The sequence below is a fragment of the Topomyia yanbarensis genome, chromosome 2, assembly GCF_030247195.1.
Source record: "Topomyia yanbarensis strain Yona2022 chromosome 2, ASM3024719v1, whole genome shotgun sequence".
NCBI classification, from domain to species: domain Eukaryota; kingdom Metazoa; phylum Arthropoda; class Insecta; order Diptera; family Culicidae; genus Topomyia; species Topomyia yanbarensis.
The window spans coordinates 395836945-395862053 of NC_080671.1; the positions used below are offsets into that span (position 1 = coordinate 395836945).

Sequence of the window (25109 nt, forward strand, 5' to 3'; positions counted from 1 at the left end):
ACTGTGGGATCTCATCTAATGGGGTTTTCGATTGATTGACACCGGTGTAGTGGAGTGCACTGAAACTGCACCGTTTTTGCGCTTTCTAGCAGAAGTGCAGAAAACTGGATATGTTCCATTGACACTTCTGCTAGAAAGTGCAAAACCAGTGCACTCCACTACCCCGGTGTCAATCAATCGATAACCCCATACGACATCAGTCGCAAGATCCCATTCCCTCCATTTTTTTCAAAATGCCCATGATGTTTAAAACAATTCTAGAGAAAATTTTCAATAGGGCGTAAGTAACATTGAGAGCCTCTCTTTGTTTACTTTCTCTTTCGGTTATTACGACGTCATTACAACACTTTGTGCTAATTTTCCAGTACATATCGAAAGCCGATGGTTTTTACTACAATATTATGCAAAGAGTAGAGTAGTAAATGTTGAAATGGCCGAGTAATGAACAGAAGAGAAAGACCTCAAAGAGAATCTCTCATTGTTACTTACGTCCTATTGAAAATTTTCTCTAGAATTGGCTCTCAATGAAGTGATCAGACAATACATTTCCAACTTTTTTTTTAACAATATTTATCTAAATTAGTCGGCATTATTTTTTGGATCCAATTAATTTTTGTTTGAGAGGGGGTGCGTCACTGTAGCATGTGGTAAACTTGCCGCAATCAGAGTCTAAATAAGCCGTAATCTAATATCGGAAAGGGTGATAACTCTATAAACAAGACAAGACTAAGACAGCTATCCGCAAAACAATTCTTCGACTAAAACTTTCGATCCGTACCATAACTACACTCCATTTCAAGCCATGCTGTGTACAATGACGTGAACCGGACGTTCAGAGCGTAAAATTAATTCTGTCGAGCGGGTGCCAGATTTATGAGCACACTGGTTAGGCATATATTTATAGTTCTAAAAGTGAATCTTTATGACGCAGTACGCAGTTGGTGCTCGGTTCTCGGAAGATAACCCTTCGGCATAAAAGAGAATTGGAATTTCCGTTCAAGTAAAATTGAAAATTCCTTCACAGATCTTAGCATATGGTGGTTTTTTTTCTTTCATAATTGGCTATTGAATTTTTACATTCTTTGCACCAGTAAACTTATAAACTCATACATACACGGGTTCAACTATGATGAAATTTCTGACAAACTAGTCACAATTGATTATTAATTCTCTGCTGCAACTTTGCAGCTCACAGACAGACCTCTGGCAAGGCTATGGCGATGAGCAGACTTTTAAGTAGCTAGTATATTGTGGGCCTAGCCCATGCTTTTACATTGTTTTTTTTTACGAAGGCAGATGATGCCTAGAAAAAAATTACCGCCTAGCAGGGCTCTGCTCACGGGGGTACCAACAACTGTTTCAATGGCACACTAATCGAGAAAATCAGCTATCATGTATTGTATGTGAAAGAATTTTCTGTTATGGAAGCGAATCATTATATTTCGAACAGACTATCAAGCTTGACACAGGAAGGGACTGTAACACAATAATAGATAGGTCACCGTGCAATCAGCTATTTCAATCTGATAGCTAGGCAATTTTATTGTAAATTATCCTCATTATCGCTATTAGATAAAACTAACGCAGTAATTTGTGATATCTAAATATTCTGTTTTATTTGCTTTCAGGTCAGTGTAATATTGTGATACCCCTGAATGTGTCCCCCGCGGTTTATATCACTGAACAGGCCCCGTAAATCGTGAGTATCATAGCATCAATATTTTGATCGGAAAATAACATGCAAAACATGTTGTTATCAGCAATGCAATGCCCATTACAACTGTCACGACCGGTAAAAAACGTTAACGAGTTCGTTATTTGTCACAAAGTAAGAGAAAAACAACTTCCCGCCCAGCGCTTGGCAGGTTGAGTCTGAAAAGTTATAAATATTAATTGTTCCCGTTTCCCTTCCTTATGCGCACCCCCTCGCACAAGTTCTAGATTAAACGTGACAGGATACCGACTTCGTTCCGAACGGTACCGGGTACAGGGAAAAAGTTATCGATTCAATTAATGTTTGATGTTCTTTTTCCGGTTCGTCTCTATACGAGAGTGCTACGAACACAGGAATCGCAATCGAAGTGCGATTTCCTTGGAGGCATTCAAACTGTACAAATGCGAATTACAAGTTTTGCCTTTCCTGCCGTTCATTGCGAAACGCCATAAGATACGATCTCGACGTGGTTGCGTTTTGCACGCAATGTCTGAGTTAAAAAAAAGCAATCTTCAGAAGTAGTTAAAACTTTAGAAAAATAATAACAGAACTTACTCGATAGTCACAAGTTACGCAATTTATTTTATCACAATTACAGCCCACCAACCTATTTCTGTGTAATCATCTTCACAAACTCCTCGTAATCGATCTGCCCATCGCAGTTGGTGTCTGCTTCCCGCAGCAACTCATCAACCTCTTCCTCAGTAAGCTGCTCACCGAACGATTTTAGCGCTGCCCGTAGCTCTTCGGCCGAAATCAACCCATTCCCATTCCGATCGAATATCCGAAAGGCTTCCTTCAGTTCATCTTCGCTGTTGAAATCCTTCAACCGGACGGTCATCAACGATACAAAATCTGCGAATAGGATTCGGCCCTCGAAATCGGCACTAACTTCCTTCAGCAGTTCCTCAACCTCCGCGTCGGAAACGTTTTTTCCAAGCGAGCGCAGTACCGTTCCCAGCTCGCTGCTGGTGATGGTTCCGTCCGCGTTGGTATCAAATAGGGAGAAAGCTTCCCACAGCTCTTCGATCTGTTCGTCGGTTAGTTTGGTGGCGGTGGATTTGCTTCCCTGTTGCTGCTGCTGCTTGGAGTGCGACATTTTGACGTTTCGAATCGAAGTGATTGCAATGCAAATTGGACTACTGCTTTTTAGGTGTGTTTTGTGTGTGTATGTGGGGTAGTAGAAGTTCGACAAGAAGGGCATATGACGGAGAAATTTGTGTTGGTATTACAATCATAAGTCATGGCTATCTTGAGTCGTTCGCTAAACTGGGCTTGATTGATACAAGCGATGTTTGCAATGTCATTTGTAATGATATTGTAACGATCATATTATCGGAATTCTAATACAATTCTCTGAAAACCATTAAAGTAGGCTCGATAGCTACAATACTAGTATTGTTGGTATCCTTTACTCGATGATTTGTGAATGTTAGACCTTGTGCAACAGTGCATTAGACATTAATTCGTTAGCAATATTTGAACATTTTCGGATGATTTTACATTCAATCCAGTCTTGGAAAAAGTTCCAGAATCTTAATCCTAGTGATGCACTGAAGCTTTGAGTACCACCGACTGCAAAAATGTAAACAAGTGGTTTTCTTCGAATTACCAAAAATCCCTTACAAACTTCAAGGAATTTACTAGCACGTTTTCTGATAGCTAGACTTGTTAGGTTTGACTCAAAATTGGATCAGACCCTCTAAAAATCGATTCAAGCGTGGGACGCCGATAATATTATTTTTCTAGTCGTTCTAGCACACAACTACGCACGTGATGTAGCTGTATGCAGGTAGCTTCCATAGGAACAACCTACATTTCTATCTGATGTAACTGTTCCACATCACGCACTGTAGACCGAATTGGAGCATCTTTGAAATGAATTCAAATTCATTTTCCCGTTAATGTGGCGCTTTTTTACATTTCTTACAAAATAGATGTAAAGGATTCGCTCAAATTTTGAAAACTGCTCCGGGGGCCCGGCACGTGCACATAATAAGAAAGCTTCTACAATACTTTTCTAATAAGCTACAGGTTGTCAGAATCCGTTAACAAACCGGCATTTTATATTTTTATTCCTCACTTACCAATTTTCAATAACTAAAAAAAAGACCGTTGCATAAAGAATATTGCTTTACGGGTATTTTAGGTGTAAAACTAAACCGATTTGGAATATCGGGGTATTAAAACTCATCTACGCGATTCAAAAAATTCAATTCCGAAAACATTTTTTGAATTTACTCTACAATGAATGACTTATTTCTCAAAAATTTATAAGTAAGTTCACTTACTAGACAAAAAAATGTAAATTCGCTTCAAAGTGAAATTTTATTCCAGAGCTGATGTATTTACTCTTACAATAAGCATTGCGTTCAGCCGTGAGAAATATGTTAATGCGCAGATCATCAAGCAATCCACCAAGTAGTAAGATAATAGATTTCTCATATAATTCATATTCATATTACACTCGTGGAGCACCGAGAGCAACTTTATTTTTGGCACCCAAAATTCTAGGGAAAATTTGATTTTTTTCGCAAGAATTTGGTTATACTAGTCATGGCATGGTATATTCGTGGAAGCACCATTCTCAAACATTAACGGTGTCCTCTTATATACTTGTGCAAAAAATACACAATGTTTGGTTTTTTTTTTTTTGAAGAAGTGCGCTATTCTGCAAAATGTTTATAAAGGTTTCATCTAAAAAATGAGAATGATTTCTATACCTTTCTGTAATTAAAGTAAAGAGCGAAATTTTTTTCTCTACAATAGAATTACTCTCTGGACTCCCTTGAAATGGCTGGCATGTTTCTTTTCGCTCAGGTGCTGTCAGTTCAATCGAAGATGGCGGCGAAACAGCAAGTACTCCGTGAGCGTGTTGTATGGTTTTACGAAACGCATGGTCATCGTGGATAAAAGTTTACGGTAGACCACTTTCGAGACGAAAACGTGGCCGTGAGTACAGTTTATCGGATCCTTGCATCCCTGAGCGTCGAGTGGAAGGCCGGTAGCGGCCGTCCGGCGAAGATGATGACGGAGAAGATGTAGGAAGCGTTGAAAAAGCTATTCGGAACGAGTTTGCGTGACGCCAACCGAAAATATCACTGCTCCCTTACCTTGATTCACCGAACCCTCAAGATGGAGAACATCATCTGTCGGAAGAAGGATCTGAATTCCCCGAGTACACGGACTAGCAGATAGCGATCGTGAAATCGCAGTGCCAGTGGATGACGAAGAACTTCCGCGATGAAAGTTACTTTCCGCTCTCGAAGACCCACATTCCCGGAAATGACAGCTACTATTCCAGCGACAAGTCGACCACACCCCCCGAAGTAAAATATAAGTTTAAGCATAAATTTAAAAAAAAGGTTACGCTATACATTGCCATATCGAACAGAGGAATTTCAAAGCCGTGGTTCAAGCCGAGCGGTCTGGCCATCAATCAACAAGTGTACCAGGGGGGCTGTCTTGAGAAAGATTTTCTGCCGTTCTTAAAGTAGCATCATACGGATCATACGGACTCTATCACAATAGGCATCTTTTTTCCTCACGATTCTCGGTACAACAGCCGAACAGGCAGACGGTTATTGTCGAGGAAGACGTAATTAAACCCCAAAGTCCACCCGATACGAGTTTGAAGAGACACAGAATTTTGTCCCATCCAGTGCGATTTCCATTCAAAAACCTTCACTCAATGAAGCAAAGGGACCTTGAAATAGCCAATCCCGTGCTTCAGTAGACCCACGCGCCATTTCGAATCAGTGACCCCACCTTCGATCTCAACTTTGTAAACAGACATTTAGACGCGGTGGTTCTTCATACAAGCCTTGTTGCCACTAACGTCATTTGCTTGCTTTAGACGGAATCTCACAACTCTTAACTTATCTGGACTAGCTTTCGGGATATCTGTCACTGTTGAATTAGCGTTAGTTCTTTCAAAATTATTACAATACTTAGATTTCCAGGCTCCGGTTTTCCGATAAAAATCATTGATTGAACTCGGTTGGACCATATTTGAACTTCTTTCGGACAAAAGATAAGCTGAAATATGGTCCAACCGAGTTCAATCAATGTTTTTAAACGGAAAGTCGGAATCTGGACATCTTTTCAGGAATGTTTATTTATGCCTGGGCCTAAATCCCGATGCAAAGCGAAAACTTAAATAAAACGAAGGTAGTGACAGAAATTACGGGAGATATAATAAATTGAAAGACAAGCCACTATGCAAACATGTGGTAAGTCTGGGGATCCGCGAGGGATGACATTCCTAAAGGATTTTAACCGAAACTGTTTTGTCAAATCAGGAAAACTTTTTATGTGATTACTTATAAATACAACTTTCCATGAACATCTACAATTTTGTGCACGCGTTCAACCTAAAACGTGCTTCGTCTCGAACATCGAACCCAAGCGAACGATATACGAACTAACTCTAGTTCAAACATCCGTGCGGGTACACCGGGTGCGTACACGAGAATGATTCGCACAAGGCAAAAAGAGTCAACGCTAGTGATGATGAGAGTGAGAAAGATAAAATACATTTTACCAACATATTTTAGACACTTTCAGTCTTCGATATAAAAAATGAAAAATATCGATCTTTGAAAAAAAAATTAGAATGGGAGCCCCTTAATGTTGACAGTTGAATCTCATTCTGCAGTTTTTTTTGAATTGAAATACAACGTATTTTTATTGTTTTACCATCCTCAAAAAATTTTTTGCTTCTTAATGAGTTTCTCCGATAAAAATTCCATTGCAAAAAATATTAAAAAAGATTGACGGTCCGAATTACCTTTACATTGTAAAAAGATGAAAAAACGTAGTTTTGCAAATCGTCGCCTAGCGCTGCCATGGAGTGGCTCAAATGAATTTTTGCGACTCCAAAATGTAGCTGAGGTTTCAAACTAACAATTAGGACCTTTGACCGATAAATTCTTTCATATCTATCCACCTAAACGGACAATTTGCTGAGATAGGTCGGAATAGCCCTGGGTTCCGCTATTCGTTTTTTCAGTTCATTCATTTAATGAATTTTGTTTGTTTTGTTTATTCAATTCATTTTAAATTTTTGGCAATTTTAAATATATGATCATTTTGATTTAATCATTTATTGCATTAAGCATTCTTTGTTTTAATTTTGTTCATTTGATTTCATTATATCTCTTTTATTCGTTTCTTTCTAAACAGTTCGTTTATTTCGTGCATGTTTACTTTATATATTTTATTTATTTCATTTATTTTTTTTTACTAATTTTATTTATTTTATTTATTTCATTTATTTTATACATTTTGTATATTTTATGAATAAAACTATATTTGTTTTATTTTATTTTTTGTTCTTTTCTTTTATTTATTTGAATCATTTTGTTGCCTTTATCCATTTTATATATTCTCAGTCTTCCCAAATGACCGTCGTACACAATGTTCGCTTTGATTCTGTACTCATATTAAACCCACACGTCGTGTACGAACTAAAACACGCTATTTCGTAACAAAACACGTGCACATGTTCGCCTGCACAACCAAACCCCATGTACGTACACGGTGTGCGTACGCATAGGTTTGTGGCATCAGTTTTCTCTTTCTCGCTCTGATCATCATTAGCGTTGACTCTTTTTGTCTTGTGCGAATCGTTCTCGTGTACGTACCCGCCGTACGTACATGGATGTTTGAACTAGAGTTTGTACATCGCTCCCTTGAATTCGATGTTGGAGGCGAATCTGTTCATCTAGACGAAGAATGTTTGAGGTTGAACGCGTGCACGAAATTTTGTAAACAGGTACACACTTGTCTACATACATTTATGGGAAGTCTGTTTACTCTTTTCATTTTATTAGTTGGGTTTGTCTTAGTCATTTCATCAACTAACATTTTAAAAGTTCGAAACAATTTAATTTATTCAAGTAATTTTAAAACTTTTAATATAGTCTTATTTTACATATAATGAACTGGACTAATTTGATTTATGTTTTTTAATTTAATTTATAGTGAACAGTCTACTCATTTTATGAATTTGACAACATGTTTTTATTTTTTTTATTTTGCTTATTTTGTTTGTTTTGTTGATTTTCTAATTTATTCACTATATTCGAGGTTTTATTCGTGCTGATCTTTAAAATGTGTTCGTCCCGTCTCTAGTTGGGTGCTGTTACATGAGTTCTGAAAACTAATGAATGAACCAACAGTGATATGTGTACGACATGTCTCATCTCACTGTTAGGTAAATTAAATATTTATATTTTTTTTCAAAATGAAGCTTCAACAATAGACAAAGTGTTATAAATCCATTGCATGGAGAAACCTCCAAAAAACTACTTTCAAGGAACCCCTACAAACGCAAATATTTATATCGCCCCTAAAAATACATAGATAAATAGTAGAGTAGAGTGGGGCGAAGTAGTTAAATTTTTTGGCGAGCTCATGCTCATGGTTTTCTCGCACTAATATTGACAAATAAGCACTCGTTGGAAAAGGTTATACATCTGGAAACATTTTGGCAATAATGATTTCATATCTGACCAAATATTTTTCAACATAAATCCAGTAAGACGGAGATAATTATTTCGACTTTTTTAAAATATGGGTGTGACTATATTCGTGGTTAAATAAAACAATGTACACGTTTAGAAAATTAGCGGTTCGACTTTTATTTATGAGTGAGAATACTGCAGATTATTTAAAAATTAGTATCAAAAATAATAAATGGAATCAATCGACCTCATTCAGATAAGACAAAGGCAAATGATGTGAAAAATCATGATACCGCAGAAAAAAATCTTGAAGTAACCTGTATTGTGAATAACTTTTTCGGTGTTCTCGTCGTCTCCAGAGTGTGGCATGGAAGTTGTGCATTTCGGCTCACATTGTTGCTTAGCTGTTGGACGACCACGTTTGTTCTTCGTAGCATTTTTTGGATTATTTTCGATCATGTTTTTTCGATTAACTTTAACGTGATTTCATCATATATTGTGTGGTTTACTTTGATTCATGATTGATTTTTGGAAATGTACCACATCTCTCCCGAAACCCTATGGAGGGACAACAAAAACCATAAGTTATCGATTACACTGACGGCTCTCTGATGGAGGGACGTGTTTGTGCTGATGTCTACTGTCGTGAAATGGAACAGTCTCACTCGCTAGGTAGATACTGTAGTATATTCCAAGCAGAAATCTTGGCGATTATGTGTGAGGTAAAATCGGCGCTTCAACAGAGCTGGTCCGGTAAAGTCATAAATTTCTGGTCCGAGACTCAGGCTTCAATCAAGGCCCTTAGCTCAGACAAATCACAGTCCATGCTAGTGATCGCGTGCCGAATCCAAATCGAAGAACTAAGCATTGTCAATACTATCTACCTTGTCTGGGTGCCCGGACATTCCGGTATCACTGAAAATGAATGGGCTGACGAATTGGCCAGGGCAGGTTCAGCGATTGACTTCGTTGGTTCTGAGCCCGCGCTGCCAATTTCGACAAGTTGGATAAGTGAAAATATACGGTCCTGGGCTTCGTCCGAGCACCGTAATTATTGGAGAAATCTACAAACGTGTCGCCAAACAAAGGCGTTTCTAGAAAAACCATTCCCAGTGTTTTCGAAAAAATTTCCTACATTTTTCGAAACTCCATTGCGGCATGCTGACCAGGGCTTTAACCGGCCACTGCAAATTCAATAATCACATGGCAGCTATTCAGCGCGCTGAGTCTTTTTCATGTGATCTTTGTGAATCGGACTACGGAACCCCATATCAACTGATATGCAACTGTCCAGAAGGAGTGTGATTTCGAGTTTTCGGACGTCCTTATATAGACGAAACCATGTTTGGACGACTGAAACTCAGAGACATACTAAAGTTTCTTATCCAATGTGGTAAAGAGCTTTAGCCTTACTCGCAGGCGAGATGAGCTACTTATGAATTTAACTTACCAGCTGTTTGTTTTTGTTTTATGCTGTTATTTTTCCCATCCTTCCAATTCTACTTCCCCACACCCCCTTCTCTTTTCCTTCCGCTCAGGAAATGATGAAAACACACGGCAAGGCACAAATCCCCGACTACATACTGGGAACGTGTCATTTAGCCCAATATATTCTGATTCCTGATTCCTGAACCAAAGCATTCATTTGTTATTATGTGGACAGTTCGAAGGCAGAAGTTAGCATCTTCCACATTTTCGAGCATAAGTGAACTGCGTAATCTTTATCTGGTACACTTTTGCTCAATAATCCCTCTCAGAGCTAGCATAGAAATAAAATTCAGTTTGCTTCTGAAACCGAACATGTCCGAACCTGAATGCGCTGCGTCGGGAGAACGAATGACGAGGGACACGAATCAAACATTTCTTTCATCGCAGCGGGCATGAATTGAATTTCGTTTTCCTTCAAGTTCACACAGGGATATCAATGATTTCAATACAAGAATACTGATTGGGTTGTAGAAAATTCCGTTAGACTGGAAGTCGCCATCGTAGTATTCCAAATGGCCTCAGACATCCATATTTGGCGTCTACACATCAAGCCCGTTGCAAAAATGTTCACATTGATGAGTTTTAGAGTTCCACTACACCGGAAGTTGCCATCTTTGCTTTCAAAATGGCCTCAAGCATCGATGTGTGGCATCTACTGGTCAAACCCGTTCCAAAATTACCCATATTGATTTTTATTTTCAAATGGCCAAGACATCGATATCTGGCGTCTACTTTGCAAGCCCGTTACAAAAATATCCATATTGATTAGATTTTAGAGAATTCCGCGCAGCCGGAAGTCGCCATCTTCGATTTTTAAAATGGTCTCAGACATCCATATTTGGCATCTACTTGTTAATACTGTTCCGAAAACAACCATATTGTTGAAGTGCGGGCCAAAACGAAAGCTCAAGATGCAACGTTCCCATTTTTCTAAAACTCTTCTAAGATATTAGAAGAAAAGCAGAAACCGTGCTACTTGCATAATCCGAGCAAATAAAAAGTCGTAGAAGTCTTTTGCCTTCAAAAGGCCATTTTTGATAAAACTCCGAAATCACCTCTTTTCCAAAATCGTCTAAGTCTTTTGCATTGAATGTAAAGCGGTTTTTTGCACGGTTTTCTGAATTAACACGGTTTTTATTGCACTTTTTTACACGGTACGTATCCCCCGTGTAAATAAAAAATCTTAGTGTAACGGAATTCTTATACAATTCTATGAAATCCATTAAAATAGCCTAGATAATTACAATATTAATAACGTTGGTATCCTCCACCCGGTGAATCGTGAATATTAGACCACAGACAAACAGACGTAATAACTTGAAGAAAAATCCAAAAAAAATCTTCGCCCTTGGTACACTAGCGACATCTATTGTACATATTGCAGAAAATGTGATTCTGGCAACCATAGCAAATAAATCTTTTTTCAACTGAAGTCTTAGCAACAATGGCCACGCCGCTTGTCAAATGCAAGATAATAAGTAAAAGGTGGAAGCATTCGCGCAGTTTTCTAATTTGAAAAGCGAAATAGAAAATTCGCCTTTGACACGTACTTTAATTTTCCATGGGATAATTAATGCAATTTGAAATACTTTTTCGTTTTTTTCTGTCAAAAGGTTATCACAATCGATTGTTTATATAGTCACAACAAAAAATTTAAAAGAATACAAAAAAAAATGAATCACTGTGGTTTTGCGGTTCAGAGAATACGACACTAATCTCTGAAACCAGTCGTTATACTAATTTTAAAAATCCACCTAAGCCATTGAGTTATCAATTCAATGTTCCCTTGAGAGTATTTAGTGAACAGCTGTGGCCACTGCGACAAATCCTAGATAAATTTAAGGCCATCATCCTCTGTTTGTGGGTTTCAAGACAGCATACGATTCAATAAAACTATATGAACCCGGGCAGATAATGCCAGAGGATAGACAATAGCTTTCCAGGAAAACTAATTAAGCTTATAGGTAAACGACGTAGCGTCCATACAGTCGGCCACAAACTGCCATACAATTTGCATACAGCATACTGTCCTTTTAGCCGCTGAACATTTCATAATTTAAACTCAATGTATTGAACCATCGTCGCCATCATCGCTGAAAGGTAATGTTTTATGCACCTACCTAGTGCCGCTTGTTAAACCCGTGTCCTCGTCGCGGATCGATAATTCCGTTCCAAGTGTACGTCGGGTCTCCCGGTTGCCGAATGAATCGATGCCACCCACGCAGCCTACACGGCAAACTAACAGCTGCACTAACAATCTCGCCAATCATCATTGCCATCATCGTCATCATCATCATCGCTGTGATCATTATTATCGTTAGTAGCTGCCAACCGATTGGGAATAGCCAGCAGGGCAAATAGCGGTAGTTTACAGTTCTCAAATGTCGATCCTAATAGGAATCTAAATATACACAACACACGCTTCACCCCAGTCCCAGTCAGTAGCAAATTGATTATGTTCGAAATGACGTCGCTCGCTACATCAGCTGCAGCAGAACTCGGAAAGACCTGACTGCAATCGATGCACTTGCGCGCACACACACACATTCATTCTACCAACCCACCTCTTCTCGGTTCGAATACAGCAGGGACCCGGGCGGCGCCCAATTCTGAACTTGATTGGAAACGATTGCCCAGTGCAATACAAAAGCGCCATCTGTTCCGCGGATTTAAAGCTTCAGTATCGACTCGAGCGTGGAAAATCGAAACCGACCTTGCCTTGCCTTGCATTGCCTAGGTGTAACATCCGGATCGTGCTAAACACGTCGTTGCTGACGGAGTGACGATGCTGAAATTGTGAGCAGTGATTGAACTGCTTCCTGGAATGGATGAAGTGGTGTATGCTCTTGAAGTTTCAAAGGAACAAACGTGCGCTGGCAAGTTACTATGGTTTACCATAGTACCTACACAGAGAGGGTCAAATGAGGATTACCGATTTCGGTTTCGGGAATGTGAGGCTGCAAATTTTCAGTTCGATTTCGAGCACCTTTGGAAGAGGTTAAAGCATTAAAGTAGAAAGCTATGGAAAATGCTGGTGTGACTTCCTGGAATGAACAAATCTATAATCCGCAAAATTCCCATTTTTGCCAGCCTCTTTCACTAATGACCGTCGTCGTAGCCCAGTCGTTGGGGAGCCGAATGTACATAAATATAAATGAAGCCTTCCGCCCACGCGAATCTCGACACGTATTTCACATTAAGACAAATGAAGCTGGGGAGAGCAAACTGGTAGACCGTATTTCCGGCGAATGTAGTTGAAGCGATTTATTCCGAATAGAAGTACGCTTGGTTTTCCTCCATAGGTCGCTCAGGATCCTTGCCATCACGCAATGAACACGTGTGCCAAAATGCATGATTAATTTGAGCAGGTTGATTTATTGCGAAATAAAATGTATGTAGAAATGTTTTTATGAATTTCCTTCTTTGGAATGTGGAATTAATAACGGAATTTGCGTTTTGGTTTCGCCTCATCAGAATCTGACACTAACTTAGAGCCGGACTAATCTAGCGCTCCTGAGCTAACAGTTAGTCAAGCGTGATGTCCGGCAAGAGAAGGAGTTCTGATTCAGCTAATGAAAGCCAGTGAAATCGAAACTAGGCTTAGCTTAGCAAGCCAATGCAATATGCACTATGCTGAATTTATTCCTAGCGAAAAGTTAAAAGTTCGTGCCTAACCACTAAAAGCTCTCGTTGCTCATTTTACGCCCTTCTTCCCCACGGAACTATGTCAAGGTATTACTTCTTGGGGCGCTCGCTGTGCTTTCGGCACAACTCTTTCTTCAGCTCTATCTCGGAGCCCCACTTGCTTCATGAGATGGCTCGACCTTTGAGCTTTGACTTAACTCTCGACTCTTCTCTTGCTTCTTGTCCCCGTGAGACGTTTAGATGCTGATTTCATGAGCCATTTAACTCCTATTTCCGTGAGTCTTTCAGCTCCTGGCCTCTACTCCGACCGACAGTTCCCCGACGGAGGAACTTTTCCCGACACCTACACTCGCTTTCTTGAACCATTTAGCTCCCAGCTTTATTGAGATTGACTAAGATATTATCCTAGTCTGACTGAGAGTTCCTCGACAACGGAACTTCTCTCGGTGCCGATGTTTGTTTCGTGAGCCAATTAGATCCCATTTTTGTCACTATGCTGTCGGGTAGTCCACGGCGGCGAATCTACCCTATCGTGAATTCCCCGGCGGTAGATTTCTTCCGATACCGATGTTCGTTTCCGAGAGCCATTAGCTCCCCGCTGAGGTCCATCCAGCGATTCCGAGAGGAGCGTAGAAGTCGGTCCACTACCGCTTTAACGACCTACTGCTAGCTATTCGACGCTATCTACTCGGTCTAATCGCCAGCGGTGGATCTAGCCTACTCACAAGCTACCCGGTAGGTCGAGGTCGGTCCGGCGATTCCGGCAAAGTTTGACGTTACTGGCGCCCGGACGACCCGGACCCGGCGATACGTAGCGTATTACTCAACTGGTCCCCGGCGGTGGATCTAATCTACACCGTCGGAGAGTTCCCCGGTAGCGGAATTTCTCCTGAAACTCACGGCGACTTTCTAACCAAAGGCCCTACTTTGTTGGTCCTTTCGCCACTTTCTCTGCAGCTCGGGAGTATACTCGTAACCACACTGTTGACAGCGTCCCAGATATAGGATCCTACTCGTCGTGGCACATCTCTTCGACGATATTGTCCACTTTACGCCCGGCATACCTCTACGAACTTCTTCGAGCCTAGGGCAATCGAAAACTACCTGTTCCGGTGCCTCTTGCACGTTCGCACACTCCGGGCAAAGGGGTGACGAAGCATGTCTAAATCGTTGCAGGTACCTCCAGAAGCATCCGTGCCTGGACAAAATCTGCGTCACATGGAAGTTCATCTCAACATGCTTCCTATGTACCCAAGCCGACACATTTGGTATGAGTCGGTGGGTCCACCTTCCTTTCTCCGCGTTGTTCCACTCCTGCTGCCACTTAGCCCACGAGTCTGATTGGACAAGTCTCTTTGCATGACGTGCATTTCTCCGCTGGTAGCATTCCACGTCCTCAGCCAGAGTGAGGCAGATGGGGGTCATCACGGCGATAACGTATACATCCTCCGACGATATTGTTCTGTAAGCCCTAGCGACTATCAGGCGGAATGTTCTGTTCAGCTTTTCACGGTTCCGCTTGGTTTTCAGCGCCACACCCCAGAATGAAGTCTATATCGGATTATCGATGACGAAACAGTAGATAGCAGACATATCGTGCTGCTTCTCGGACCGCCTGCCTGACCGGACCATCCTGTTTCCAAGTGTTGGATCTAGAATGGAGCCCTGAGGAACGCCCGCTGTGACTCGCATTGACTTCTGCCCTTCGCTCGTATCGTACAGTCGTCTCGTCTGGAAGAAGCTCTTCAGAATCTGGCATAGATAGTAGGGAACACTCATTCTGTGCAGAGATGGCTTCCCAGCTGGCGCCGTAAATACATTCTTCTCCTCTATCGTGACCACAGCGCAATATCGATCTCCTCTTAGCTTCTGTTTAGATGCCTTCTCAGAACTCTCGAGCACTGTTCGAATTGCATCCACTATCGATGCTCCTTTGCGGAATCCGAACTGCATCTTGGACAGTCCGCGCTCACCCTGCGTGCACTTCGTCAGCCTGTTAAGGATGATTCTTTTCAGGAGTTTTTCGAGTGTATCCAGCAGACATATGGATCTGCATGAGGCCAGATCGCTCGGTGTCTTCCCTGGCTTCAGCAGCAACACGAGCTTTTGTACCTTCCACATTTCGGGGAAGCTGTCTGCATTTAGACACTTCTGCAACACCATCCTGATCATATCCGGATATGCCAGGATTGCAGCTTTCAGCACTTCGTTAGGTATTTCATCCGTGCTTCTACGAGTTCATCGTTAGTCACTTGCTGATCGTCCGTGTATGCTCCTTCTTCTTCGCCATACGGTTTCGGTGGTCAGATAGTTGGATCGTACTTCGGGAAAAGACCCTCGACGATTATCTTAAGCTTACCCAGGCACATTTCGGCTGGCGTCGAGCCCTTCATTTTCGTCATCACGACTCGGTACGCGTCGTCCCAGGCATTGGCATCTACTTCTTGGCACAGCTTCTTGTGGCGGTCTGACTTGGCCCTAGCTTTCCGAAACGTTGCCTTGCGCTCTTCTCTATCTGGCTCCGATATTGCTCTCTGAGACCATCTTCTGGCTTTGAGACAAGCAGCGTGTAGCGTGCTAAGCGTCTCACTCTACTGGTCGCCGTCTATTGCGTGGTTCCAGTTTTCGCGGCATTGTGGCATCACAAGCGGCCATAATCCTTATTGTTAGATCGGCCGCATCCACGTTCTCAGTCCAGCCGTTGGTCCGAAGTGCCTCAACGAAGAGGTCTTTGTTGAAGACATTCGTCTTCCACTTTCGCTCGCCGGTCATCTTTCTCCGTGCTGCAGCAGGGTTCTGAGTGTTGACCGATACGGTAGCGAATCGCCTGTTGGTCGCTATCCGTATTCGTTTCGCAAACTCTCCAATCCATGTTCGCTGTCAATGAAGGACTACAGGATATGAGGTCGATTATGGACTCCCTCCCGTCTGTACGAAATGTGCTAACAGAACCTTCATTGCACAATCGTAACTTCGCCAGAGCTTTCTGCAGGATACACCCTCTTGTGTTGGTTATTCTGCCCCACTCCACAGCTTAGGCGTTGAAGTCACCACCCATGACTACCGGCTTCCGACCGATCAACTGCTTGGTTAACTGCTTCAGTATTAGGCTGAATTGCTCTACTATCCACCTTGCAGGAGCGTAACAGCTGCACACGAAGGCGCCGTTGATTTTGGCGATCAAGAAGCCCTCGTATGAGCGTTCTACCCTTCTTGAATTGGGAATCTGCCCATAACTTGTATCGCAACAACTTCGATCTATCCGCCACCCAGTTACGGTTATCAGAGGGGACTTGATACTGCTCTGAAATCAAGGTCACTTGCCAACCTCCAGTGCCTTATCGACAGCGGTTACCGGTAAACGAATCATCGCTGTCTGAGTTCCTCCGTATCCCTTCATAATCTGGATCGCCATGTGTACCTCGCCCAGGTTACACTGCCGCTTCAGTGCGCCTCTCAGCTCGTCTTCCGTTGTGATTTCATTAAGGTTCTTGCACATAATCACCATCTCCGGGTTTAAGGCTTTAACTTCTGCCTTTTCACCCATCGAGTTGGTAATAGTCTCCTGCAAGGTTGAGCTACTAGTCGTGGGATTCTTCTTCAGCTCGAAGAGCATCTCGCTTTTTTGTAAATGCCACGTTTTCCCCCCAAATCTTTCAGCTCCGGGTCCTCTCTGAGTTTCTTAAGCAGCGCTGCATACGTCGTCGCGTCATTGGCTTTGACGAGCACGGCTTCTCCCTTTGGTGCCTTCTGACGAGTCGGAGGTATCTCCTTCCGAGCTACAATGGTACCTCAGTTTTCTCCATGTTGGCTGACACCCTTTCCGTCGGTAACAACAGCGTCTTCGAGTGTCTGCCTCTTGAGCCCACCTGGTCTTCCGTCTTCTGGCGAAGTTCTTGTCCTCTTTGGAGTCTCGGAAACTGGCGTGTTCTCCACTCCAATCCGCTATTCCTCCTTATGTTTCGCGGGGTGGGAAGGGGTGTGCTAGGAACATAGCAGCCTTAGCCGACGTCAATGCTCGCTCAGCTACATCGGCCCACCGCGTTGCAGTGTCATACTCATTCACGGCAGACAATAATGCCTTTCGAATTATGAGAACCATCACCTTAATGTCCTTATGGACATTGGTTCTCGCATCCACAGACTTGTGGAGATCCTTCACCAAGTGTTTCGAAGTTCTATCAGATAGGAAACTTGATGCGATGTTGAATAGATGGCCAAAGATTTTGCAGCTGGCAAGTGTTCAAAGAATTGTTGGTCTCCAAGTTGTGTCGTAGGCTTTAGATATGTCGAGAGAATCTATCTCGGCATGCTGATTGTCGTTAAGGCCGATGAGCGATTCCATTTGGGCTAAATGCGATTCAACGCCTCTTCCCGCACGAAATGGATGTTAGCGGCGATCCAGTCTTCCATCTTCTTCCAGTTCTGTGATAAGACGGCGGTTAATTGGGTGTTTGAACAATTTACCTACGCAATTGAGGAGAATAACTGAGCGGTAACCAGCTGGACTACAGCAGTCTCATTCCAGTTTTGGAATCGGGATTACCAAACTCTCTTTTCTCTGTTCCGGCAATGTGCTAGAGTCCCACACCTGGTTAAATAGATAGAGTAGAGCTGTTTTAGCGGAGAAAGGAAATCGTTACAGTAGAGGGTATCCAATATTGTCGGGTCCGTTTGATGCTCCACCGCGCTTGGAGAGGGACCACATAAGCTCGTCCACGGAAAAATCTGTACTAAAGCGCTTGAAGAGATTAGGTCGTCGCGTATATCATTCATACTTTCCTCTTACGATTTTTTTTTGTTTTAGTTGGCGTTTGAGGATTTTTCTGATGTTCCGTCGCAAATGCTTTAGTGATTTCTTGTGAATTATTGAACATACCAGGATGGTTCGGAAGGTAACAGTGCGGGTTCACATCGTCTACTGGATCGATGAGCTTCATGCGTATTCGTCCATGAACCTGCGATATGCATTCTTGGTGGGTGGATCACGCTCTAGTCGCTACTCTAGGCTCAGGAAACGACGTTCGGCGATGGCTCTGAATTCGCCGAGGTTGACTAGCGGGTTACGGGTGAGTAGTTAACGAACCGGACGAATCGCGAGTGGTGGTAGTAGCATAAAGTTATTCGTACTGTTTTTCTTCTACGGAATACACAGATACACGGAATACACGGTTCAACAGCTTCTAGCTCCCAAAACTTCTGCAACGCTTGTTCTAAGCTCCGATCGACAGTGGTCAGATGGCAGACGCGGGGAACGGTGGGATGATCGATGGATATCTTCTCGGAAACAGTCTATCCAAACACCGTTTCCATTTGCAATGGTAGTCCCTCTCCAAGGGAACGTTTACTGCCAGGATGTAGATCGTGGTACGCTTCAACACCGACAACCCTGTCAATGTCGGATGGGATATGGAATCTGGGGTCCGCCAACGACAACTTGGGAAGATTCCATGCGGAAATGTCGATCTGAAGGGTTGGAAGGTTGACCGCCGGTCTCTTGAGGATCAGAAACTCAAGTTCGGTGAAGTACAGTGTCGACTTCGACTTGATCATAGCAGTCAAATGGCACTTAATCTACTTGGTGGATTCACCTATACCAGCTACTGCGACTGGTGCGACGAAGGTTCAGGGAATTTGCAAGCTTCTTTGTGATGAAGTTGCAGATGGATCCGGAGTGCGTGTGCGGGGATCTTCTTGTCATTCTGATCTACGACGAAGAGGAAAACAGTTTGCAGTAAAACTACACTGTGCTCAGCCTGAACCAACAGGCTAACTTGGCTGTTCGGCTTCTCTGAGGTGGAAGGATCAGCGATGGCGGGCGTCGAGGGAATCGGCTGGCTTTCCTCGAAAACAGGAATCGATGGCATCTTCGGCGGCAGGGAGTGGTGTTTTTCGTGACAGCAGCGCCAAAAGAACTTGGAGATACAGTTCCTAGCTTGGTGTCCAGTACGGAAGCAATTCAAGGATAAGCACTTTTGGGAACCAGTATATGGCGCTGGTGGACGGACATCTCGGAAAATGCTGGGCATTGGAAGAGGAAATGCTTCTCTGAACAAACGACCCTCTAGGGAGCACTGTACTTCGGTTCAACGATATCCTTGTACGCCATCTTGACCGGCTTCGGGGTTGGAATCGGACCGGCCACTTTAGCTGTAAGCGGTTGATGGGACCGATATTGCAGGTCCGTTATGACAGGCGTCAGGATTCGTGCACGTTGGTAGAGGAACTCGATCAGCATCTCGTAGGTAACGTCGCACAGTGGCTGGAGGCTGGCCAAAACCTCAAAAATTTATTTTTGAAATATTGATATTTTATATTTTTCCTTAATTTCTCATGTATTGAATGAAGTATATTCAAAATTTTATGATCATTGGATAAAAATTGGAATTTTTAACATGAGTTTAAACGTAGCAAAGTCCGGATTTTTCAATGATTTTCATTTCCGAAACCACCATTGATCTGTTCACTTCAAATGTATGTTGCTCTTTTTATTTTGGTCCGATTTTAGCAAAATTAGTTTCATTGTGTAGAGGAACGAAAAAACTTGGTTAGTGAATAAAATACATTTGGTAAATTTGCTTGGAACTATGACTTTTTCGTTTAAATATTTTTGAGGTGGTCAGATCTAAAATACTTTTTTCACTAATGTATTCTGTACAAATTTCGGAATCATTTCGGAACGGTTACATGGTATACAGTCTATGGGAAATAACCTCTACTTTTCGAATATCATGGTCTCGTTCTGCGCCTAGGTGCGCAAAAAGGTTTCAGGAGATTTTAAAGCTTTGTTGGTGATATGGAGGCGCATGGTGTTTTGTGTAAAATATTTAGACAATCTACAGTAAACCAACACGTTATACAATGGATTTAAAGTAGTGTTCTTCATTTTTTATGGTATTACTGACATTGGTGAACAGTAACGGAAAATCTACCATGAAAACGGGATCATAGTTATAAGAAAGGTTCAATGACACTGTATGGAAAAATGCATTTAATATTTTACGACTTTTGACATCAAAAATGAGCTCAGCACCTCAAAATTAGCTTAAATTGTGATTTTCAGTCAAATTAGGTAACATTTGAGGTTTTGTCCGACTTTTGTTTGAAGACCCGCCACTGTGCGTCGTTGTTATTGCTGGTTTTCTCCTCCCAAGCACATAGCGTAGTTGGATCTAGCTTGTAGGATTAGGTGTCACAATAATGGACTGGCTCGCCTAACTTTGCAAAGCCCCCACATGCCGGTGGAAATCGTCTGCCAATCCGTGGATTTTTTGGGGGTTCTCTCGCTTGACCAGTGGGAGGTCATACGGAGCTCGGATGAGCTAAAACTTCAGGAACCGCTTGTTGTCGTGCCACTTTGGCAATGCTTCCCAAGTAGTTGTCTGCTTCAATATCTACGGACTCGAATGGTTTCTGGGCTTCTCCCTCCAGTGACTGCAGCAAATTCTGCAGCTTCGCAACTGTCGGAATATCTGCATTGGTGTGGATCATCGACGTATACGTGTGACGGAATACGAGCTAACGCGAGAAATCACCGTTAAACTTGGGAAGATCGATCTTGTCGTAGGTGGAACGAAAGCGAAGCATGAGCAGGTGCCGCCATTGTGCTATTGAACATGGTTGGGTTGAGATCCGCAACTCGATTGGACAACAGAAATCCTTTGACCGTACAATAACGTGTCTCGAAATCCATACTCTCTTCCGGGTGGGAATGGAACATCTCCGGCTTATTGTACAACTCGATCTGTCCTTGTACCTCCAGGAGCTCCTTGTATATCCGGTCTGGAGAATCAAGGCGAATTGGAATTTGGCAGGTATCCCGATCGTAATCGAAATTCTCCGCAAACTTCTACACTGCCTTCTGCACTACAAGGATCCCTTTCCGCAGGATCACGTAATCTGCGAAACAAAATTTCTTTTGAGGTCTTCTGGGTCCATATCGATGGTGTTTACATCGTAAACGACTCTTTGGCTAAAGTACAACGAAGAGTGCGGAATGATTTCGACTGTGGTGTCGTCGATTAACTGTTTTAGAGTTAGCATCTCTTGGTAGGACGACTGAGAGTTCGTGCGAAGGGCATATTTTCTGCTTCCCGCTTCCTTCGAGGTTTTGACCAATGACTTTGGATCGCGAACAAGTAACTACTGCAGCGACTTGTTGATGATGGAAGGATTGGCGTCAGTCTACTTTCTACTTCTGCCGCAGTCAGACGTACAATTGAGCCAAGTGAACAACAGGCCTCTCGATCTAGTGTGCATTGTCTCGAGAACAAAGGAAACATCGGACTATTCTTGTCATCATGAGTAAAGTTGACGAAAAAGCTCTACTCCGACCCAACGCTGCGGTCGTTGACTTTAAATTTTTTTTAAAATGACCGAGTTTTAGTGAAGTGGAATACCTTCTGAAGATAAAAATGCAACTTAGACTTACGGAAGTGTTGTACCTTCAGTATCATCATCTTCGCAGTGCAGTGTTAATATCATTCAACACGTTAGCACAAGCCGAGCGTTTCGTTTCGAAGAACAACTTAAAACACGTGGTTGAAAGTGACAACGTTGGAATTAAGATTCCCGTATATATTGAGAATGATTATATAGATGTAAGGTTATATGACCTATCGCCTCGTACCCCTCCTGAGCCAATTGCAAATTGCTTGTCGCAATACGGAGAAGTAGAATCCGTTACACCTGATACTTCGAGAAACTTCTTCCCGGGTACTTCTAACGGCGTTTTTGTAGTGAGGATGCGGGTTGAAAGGCCTATACCCTCCTACTTGACAATAAAACTCAAAACTCACGGAACTACAATTATGCAAACTACGCTATGCACCCATGAGGGGCAAACTCCTACGTGCAAGTATTATAATCAGACAGCTCATCATGGACAACCTTGCGCGGAAGATGCAGAGGAAGACGCATCTCATCCGATTGCCAACTCATCTACGGCAAACCAACCCAAAACAGAGTTTTCAATACCAATGCCTGAACCACAAACGGTGGCCAAATTTGTGGCAACAATTGCACAGACCATAATGACAACCACAAAAGAAGCATCCAGTACCGCAAAATCAACTGTAAGCAACATTGGCAAGGATAACAATAACAGTGACGGATTCACGCTGGTCAGCAATAAGTGCAAGAAACAGGGAAAACATCTGATCGCGGACACCAAGCCGGCTTCGACCTGGACGTGAATAACAAAAAAGAATTAAATGACCCCCCAGATGCAGATTGCCAGCAAACCCCGCGAAAGAAGGTCTCCGCTCGCAATAAAAAGTTGCGCGCACGAGATCCAGTATTATAATAATATTTGTTTATATTTTTATTTTTACATTTGTAAACATATAAAAGATCCACGGCTCCGTTAAGCTACCGCTATGAGCCGTGTCAAATAAACGAATTATAAAAAAAGAAGGATTGGCGAGGAGTTTGGTTGAGGAAGGGATAGTAGAATGCTCTGAGTTATGATTTTCATCAGTGTTAGTCACCGCTTGCAGGAGAAGGGTTTGGGTGAAAATTCTGTGCCCGTCTTGTAACATTCAATTTGGCAAGGTGGGTTAAAAAGATGGTTCCCCCCATCGGGAGGGGGATTATTGACCCCCATGAAATTACTTAATTTAAACCAGACTGATAAATCACTCTCACAATATTTTTATTCTTGATACTATACTTTTTCCATTTTTTTCGCTAATTACTAGAACAAGATTAAAATCAATAAGAATGAAAAGAAACTAATTTGCTTACTAATTCATCTTACGAATTATTAATGCTCAACTCTCATACATAATTCAAAAGTCATCATTCACTCTGACAAGATCATGCGTATTCCCCACACGCATTAAATACCCAGTGGATTGGTTTCCTAGTTGGTCAAATAAGCAATAAACAAATAAAGAAATTAGTTTTATCGGTCTAAAGAAATGTCAACTCGATTGACATCAACCGGCGGACACGTGTTCCCTTACAATGCCATCAAATCAAAGAACATTTGATATTACATACGACAAAATATGTGCAATTCAGAATATAACGAAATGAAGACTGCTTAATTATTCGTATTAAAATACGATCGGAAAAAATTAGTTGCATAACCAATTATTTTCAAAGCACTGCTGATGAATCGCTTTATAAAAATAAGTGATAAGGGACATGGACGAAAATAGCTGACCACCGCCTCAACGTTATTTAGATTTAGTTATGTTTTCAATAGTTCAGCAACATTTCAGCAATAGCTGATTTTTCTGGCAGTGCACAATTTTTAGTCCTTTCCACCGGAACTTGACCGACAAGCAAAAAAATTACAGAAAACTGCTGAATGTCGCGCAGTAATAGTATCATCAAATATTGATCCTGCACGCTCGAGGACGAGCACTCAATTTGAGCGAAGAAACCATCGAACGAAACCATAGTGAGGCAGACAACGACAACGACGACGACGACGCAAGAAAAATCTGATTTTCTTTGTTTGTTTCCCGCATCAATTTGTATACCGGAGGGCTGCTGGTACTTCTGGGCTTTCATGAAAAATTCATAGCTCAGCAAATAGCGAGAAAGAAAAACAAACAACAGGGCATGTCCATTAATTAGGACATGAAAAAAATCTGTCCGTTCGCGACTCAACAACCTTCTCGACTAATGGAAATTGTGTGGCAAGCAATTTGTTTTGATGAAAACCGACACCGAAAGTTCCACCGATAGCAACAAACCAACGGAAAACTTCAATGGTGACACTTTTTCCTCCAGATGCTATCTAATCGAACAGAGTAGCAAACGTTCAGATTCAAATCGGGTTTTTTTTGAGATCACAAGCAAAAACCTTCTCGATTCGTGACCTAACACCGAGGCAAACCTCATCCGAGTCATCCCCCGTGAAATATTCAAGCTCAATCAATTGAGCCGGCGGCGACGACCGGTTACCAAGACGATCGTCCTCAAAAGCAAATAGAGGGAAAAACCACAAGCTTCTGTGGGGCTCATAACATACTTTCTTCTCAGACTGCCGCCATGCCAGGAAAACACGAATCACGGTAATTCCCCCCGCAGTATCCGATTTGAACGATTGATTTGCATTTTGCACTCAACAGCTTCCGGAGATCATCATGGTTCATGCTGTTACGCCCCAAACGACAGAAGGCGTTGCAGCAGAAGCATCAGGCATGAACGGAAAAATCCTTGACACAGAAGCCTGACACCACTATCAGCGGTAGCGTAGCGTCCACATCAGTCGGTGCAAGTTCGATGAGAAATGTCGATAGATAAACCGCAATCCCCACACGATTCGGATTAGATCAGTTTTCTCGTGACGATGGTGGTGGAGGTGACGGTGCCGGAGACGATACCGGCTGTCAATATTTGTGTGATTTAGTTTTCGTTTAGCTGCCAAGCTGCAGATTTGGTTGAAGGAATTTGTTTCTTTCGCTTCGCTCAATGATGCTTGAAATGTTAGCAAATCGTTGAGATTTGTGACTAATGATCTGATCTGAGTGGATCTAAATATTCGCCATGTTCGAACATCTAGAAAAAAAACAACATTTCAAAACGATAAACCACTTGCTAAGGGAAGCAATAAACTCGGATCGTCACGCAGTGATGGATGCGTAAATAAACAGCTTGAATTGTACTCCAATATTGACTCACATGATTCCGGTCTGGGTTTGCCGAACTAACATTGATGCTAATTTAATGCACGACGATGTCACTCATGGCTGGACTCAGTCAGCTTTGGTAAATAATTATTCAGTATCTATTCGGGATAAACATCGACTGTATCGGACCTTGTTTGAAGATGTTGGGAC

General features: G+C 42.3%; 2 protein-coding genes across 3 annotated transcripts in view; both read right to left on the reverse strand.

The window, feature by feature from the left end:
• The window catches only part of LOC131684849 (uncharacterized), a 732442-nt gene that overhangs the window by 428401 nt on the left and 278932 nt on the right, over positions 1 to 25109 (reverse strand). The gene's annotated exons all lie outside the window — the stretch shown is intronic.
• Positions 2282 to 2978, reverse strand: LOC131684851 (calmodulin-like). The gene has a single exon (XM_058968066.1). It carries the CDS (start codon positions 2916 to 2918, stop codon positions 2322 to 2324), a length of 597 nt encoding a protein of 198 aa, XP_058824049.1. The 5' UTR covers positions 2919 to 2978; the 3' UTR covers positions 2282 to 2321.

Coding starts and splice junctions, on each gene's coding strand:
- LOC131684851 (XM_058968066.1), bottom strand. CDS start 2,918: ATGCCCTTCTTGTCGAACTTCTACTACCCCACATACACACACAAAACA.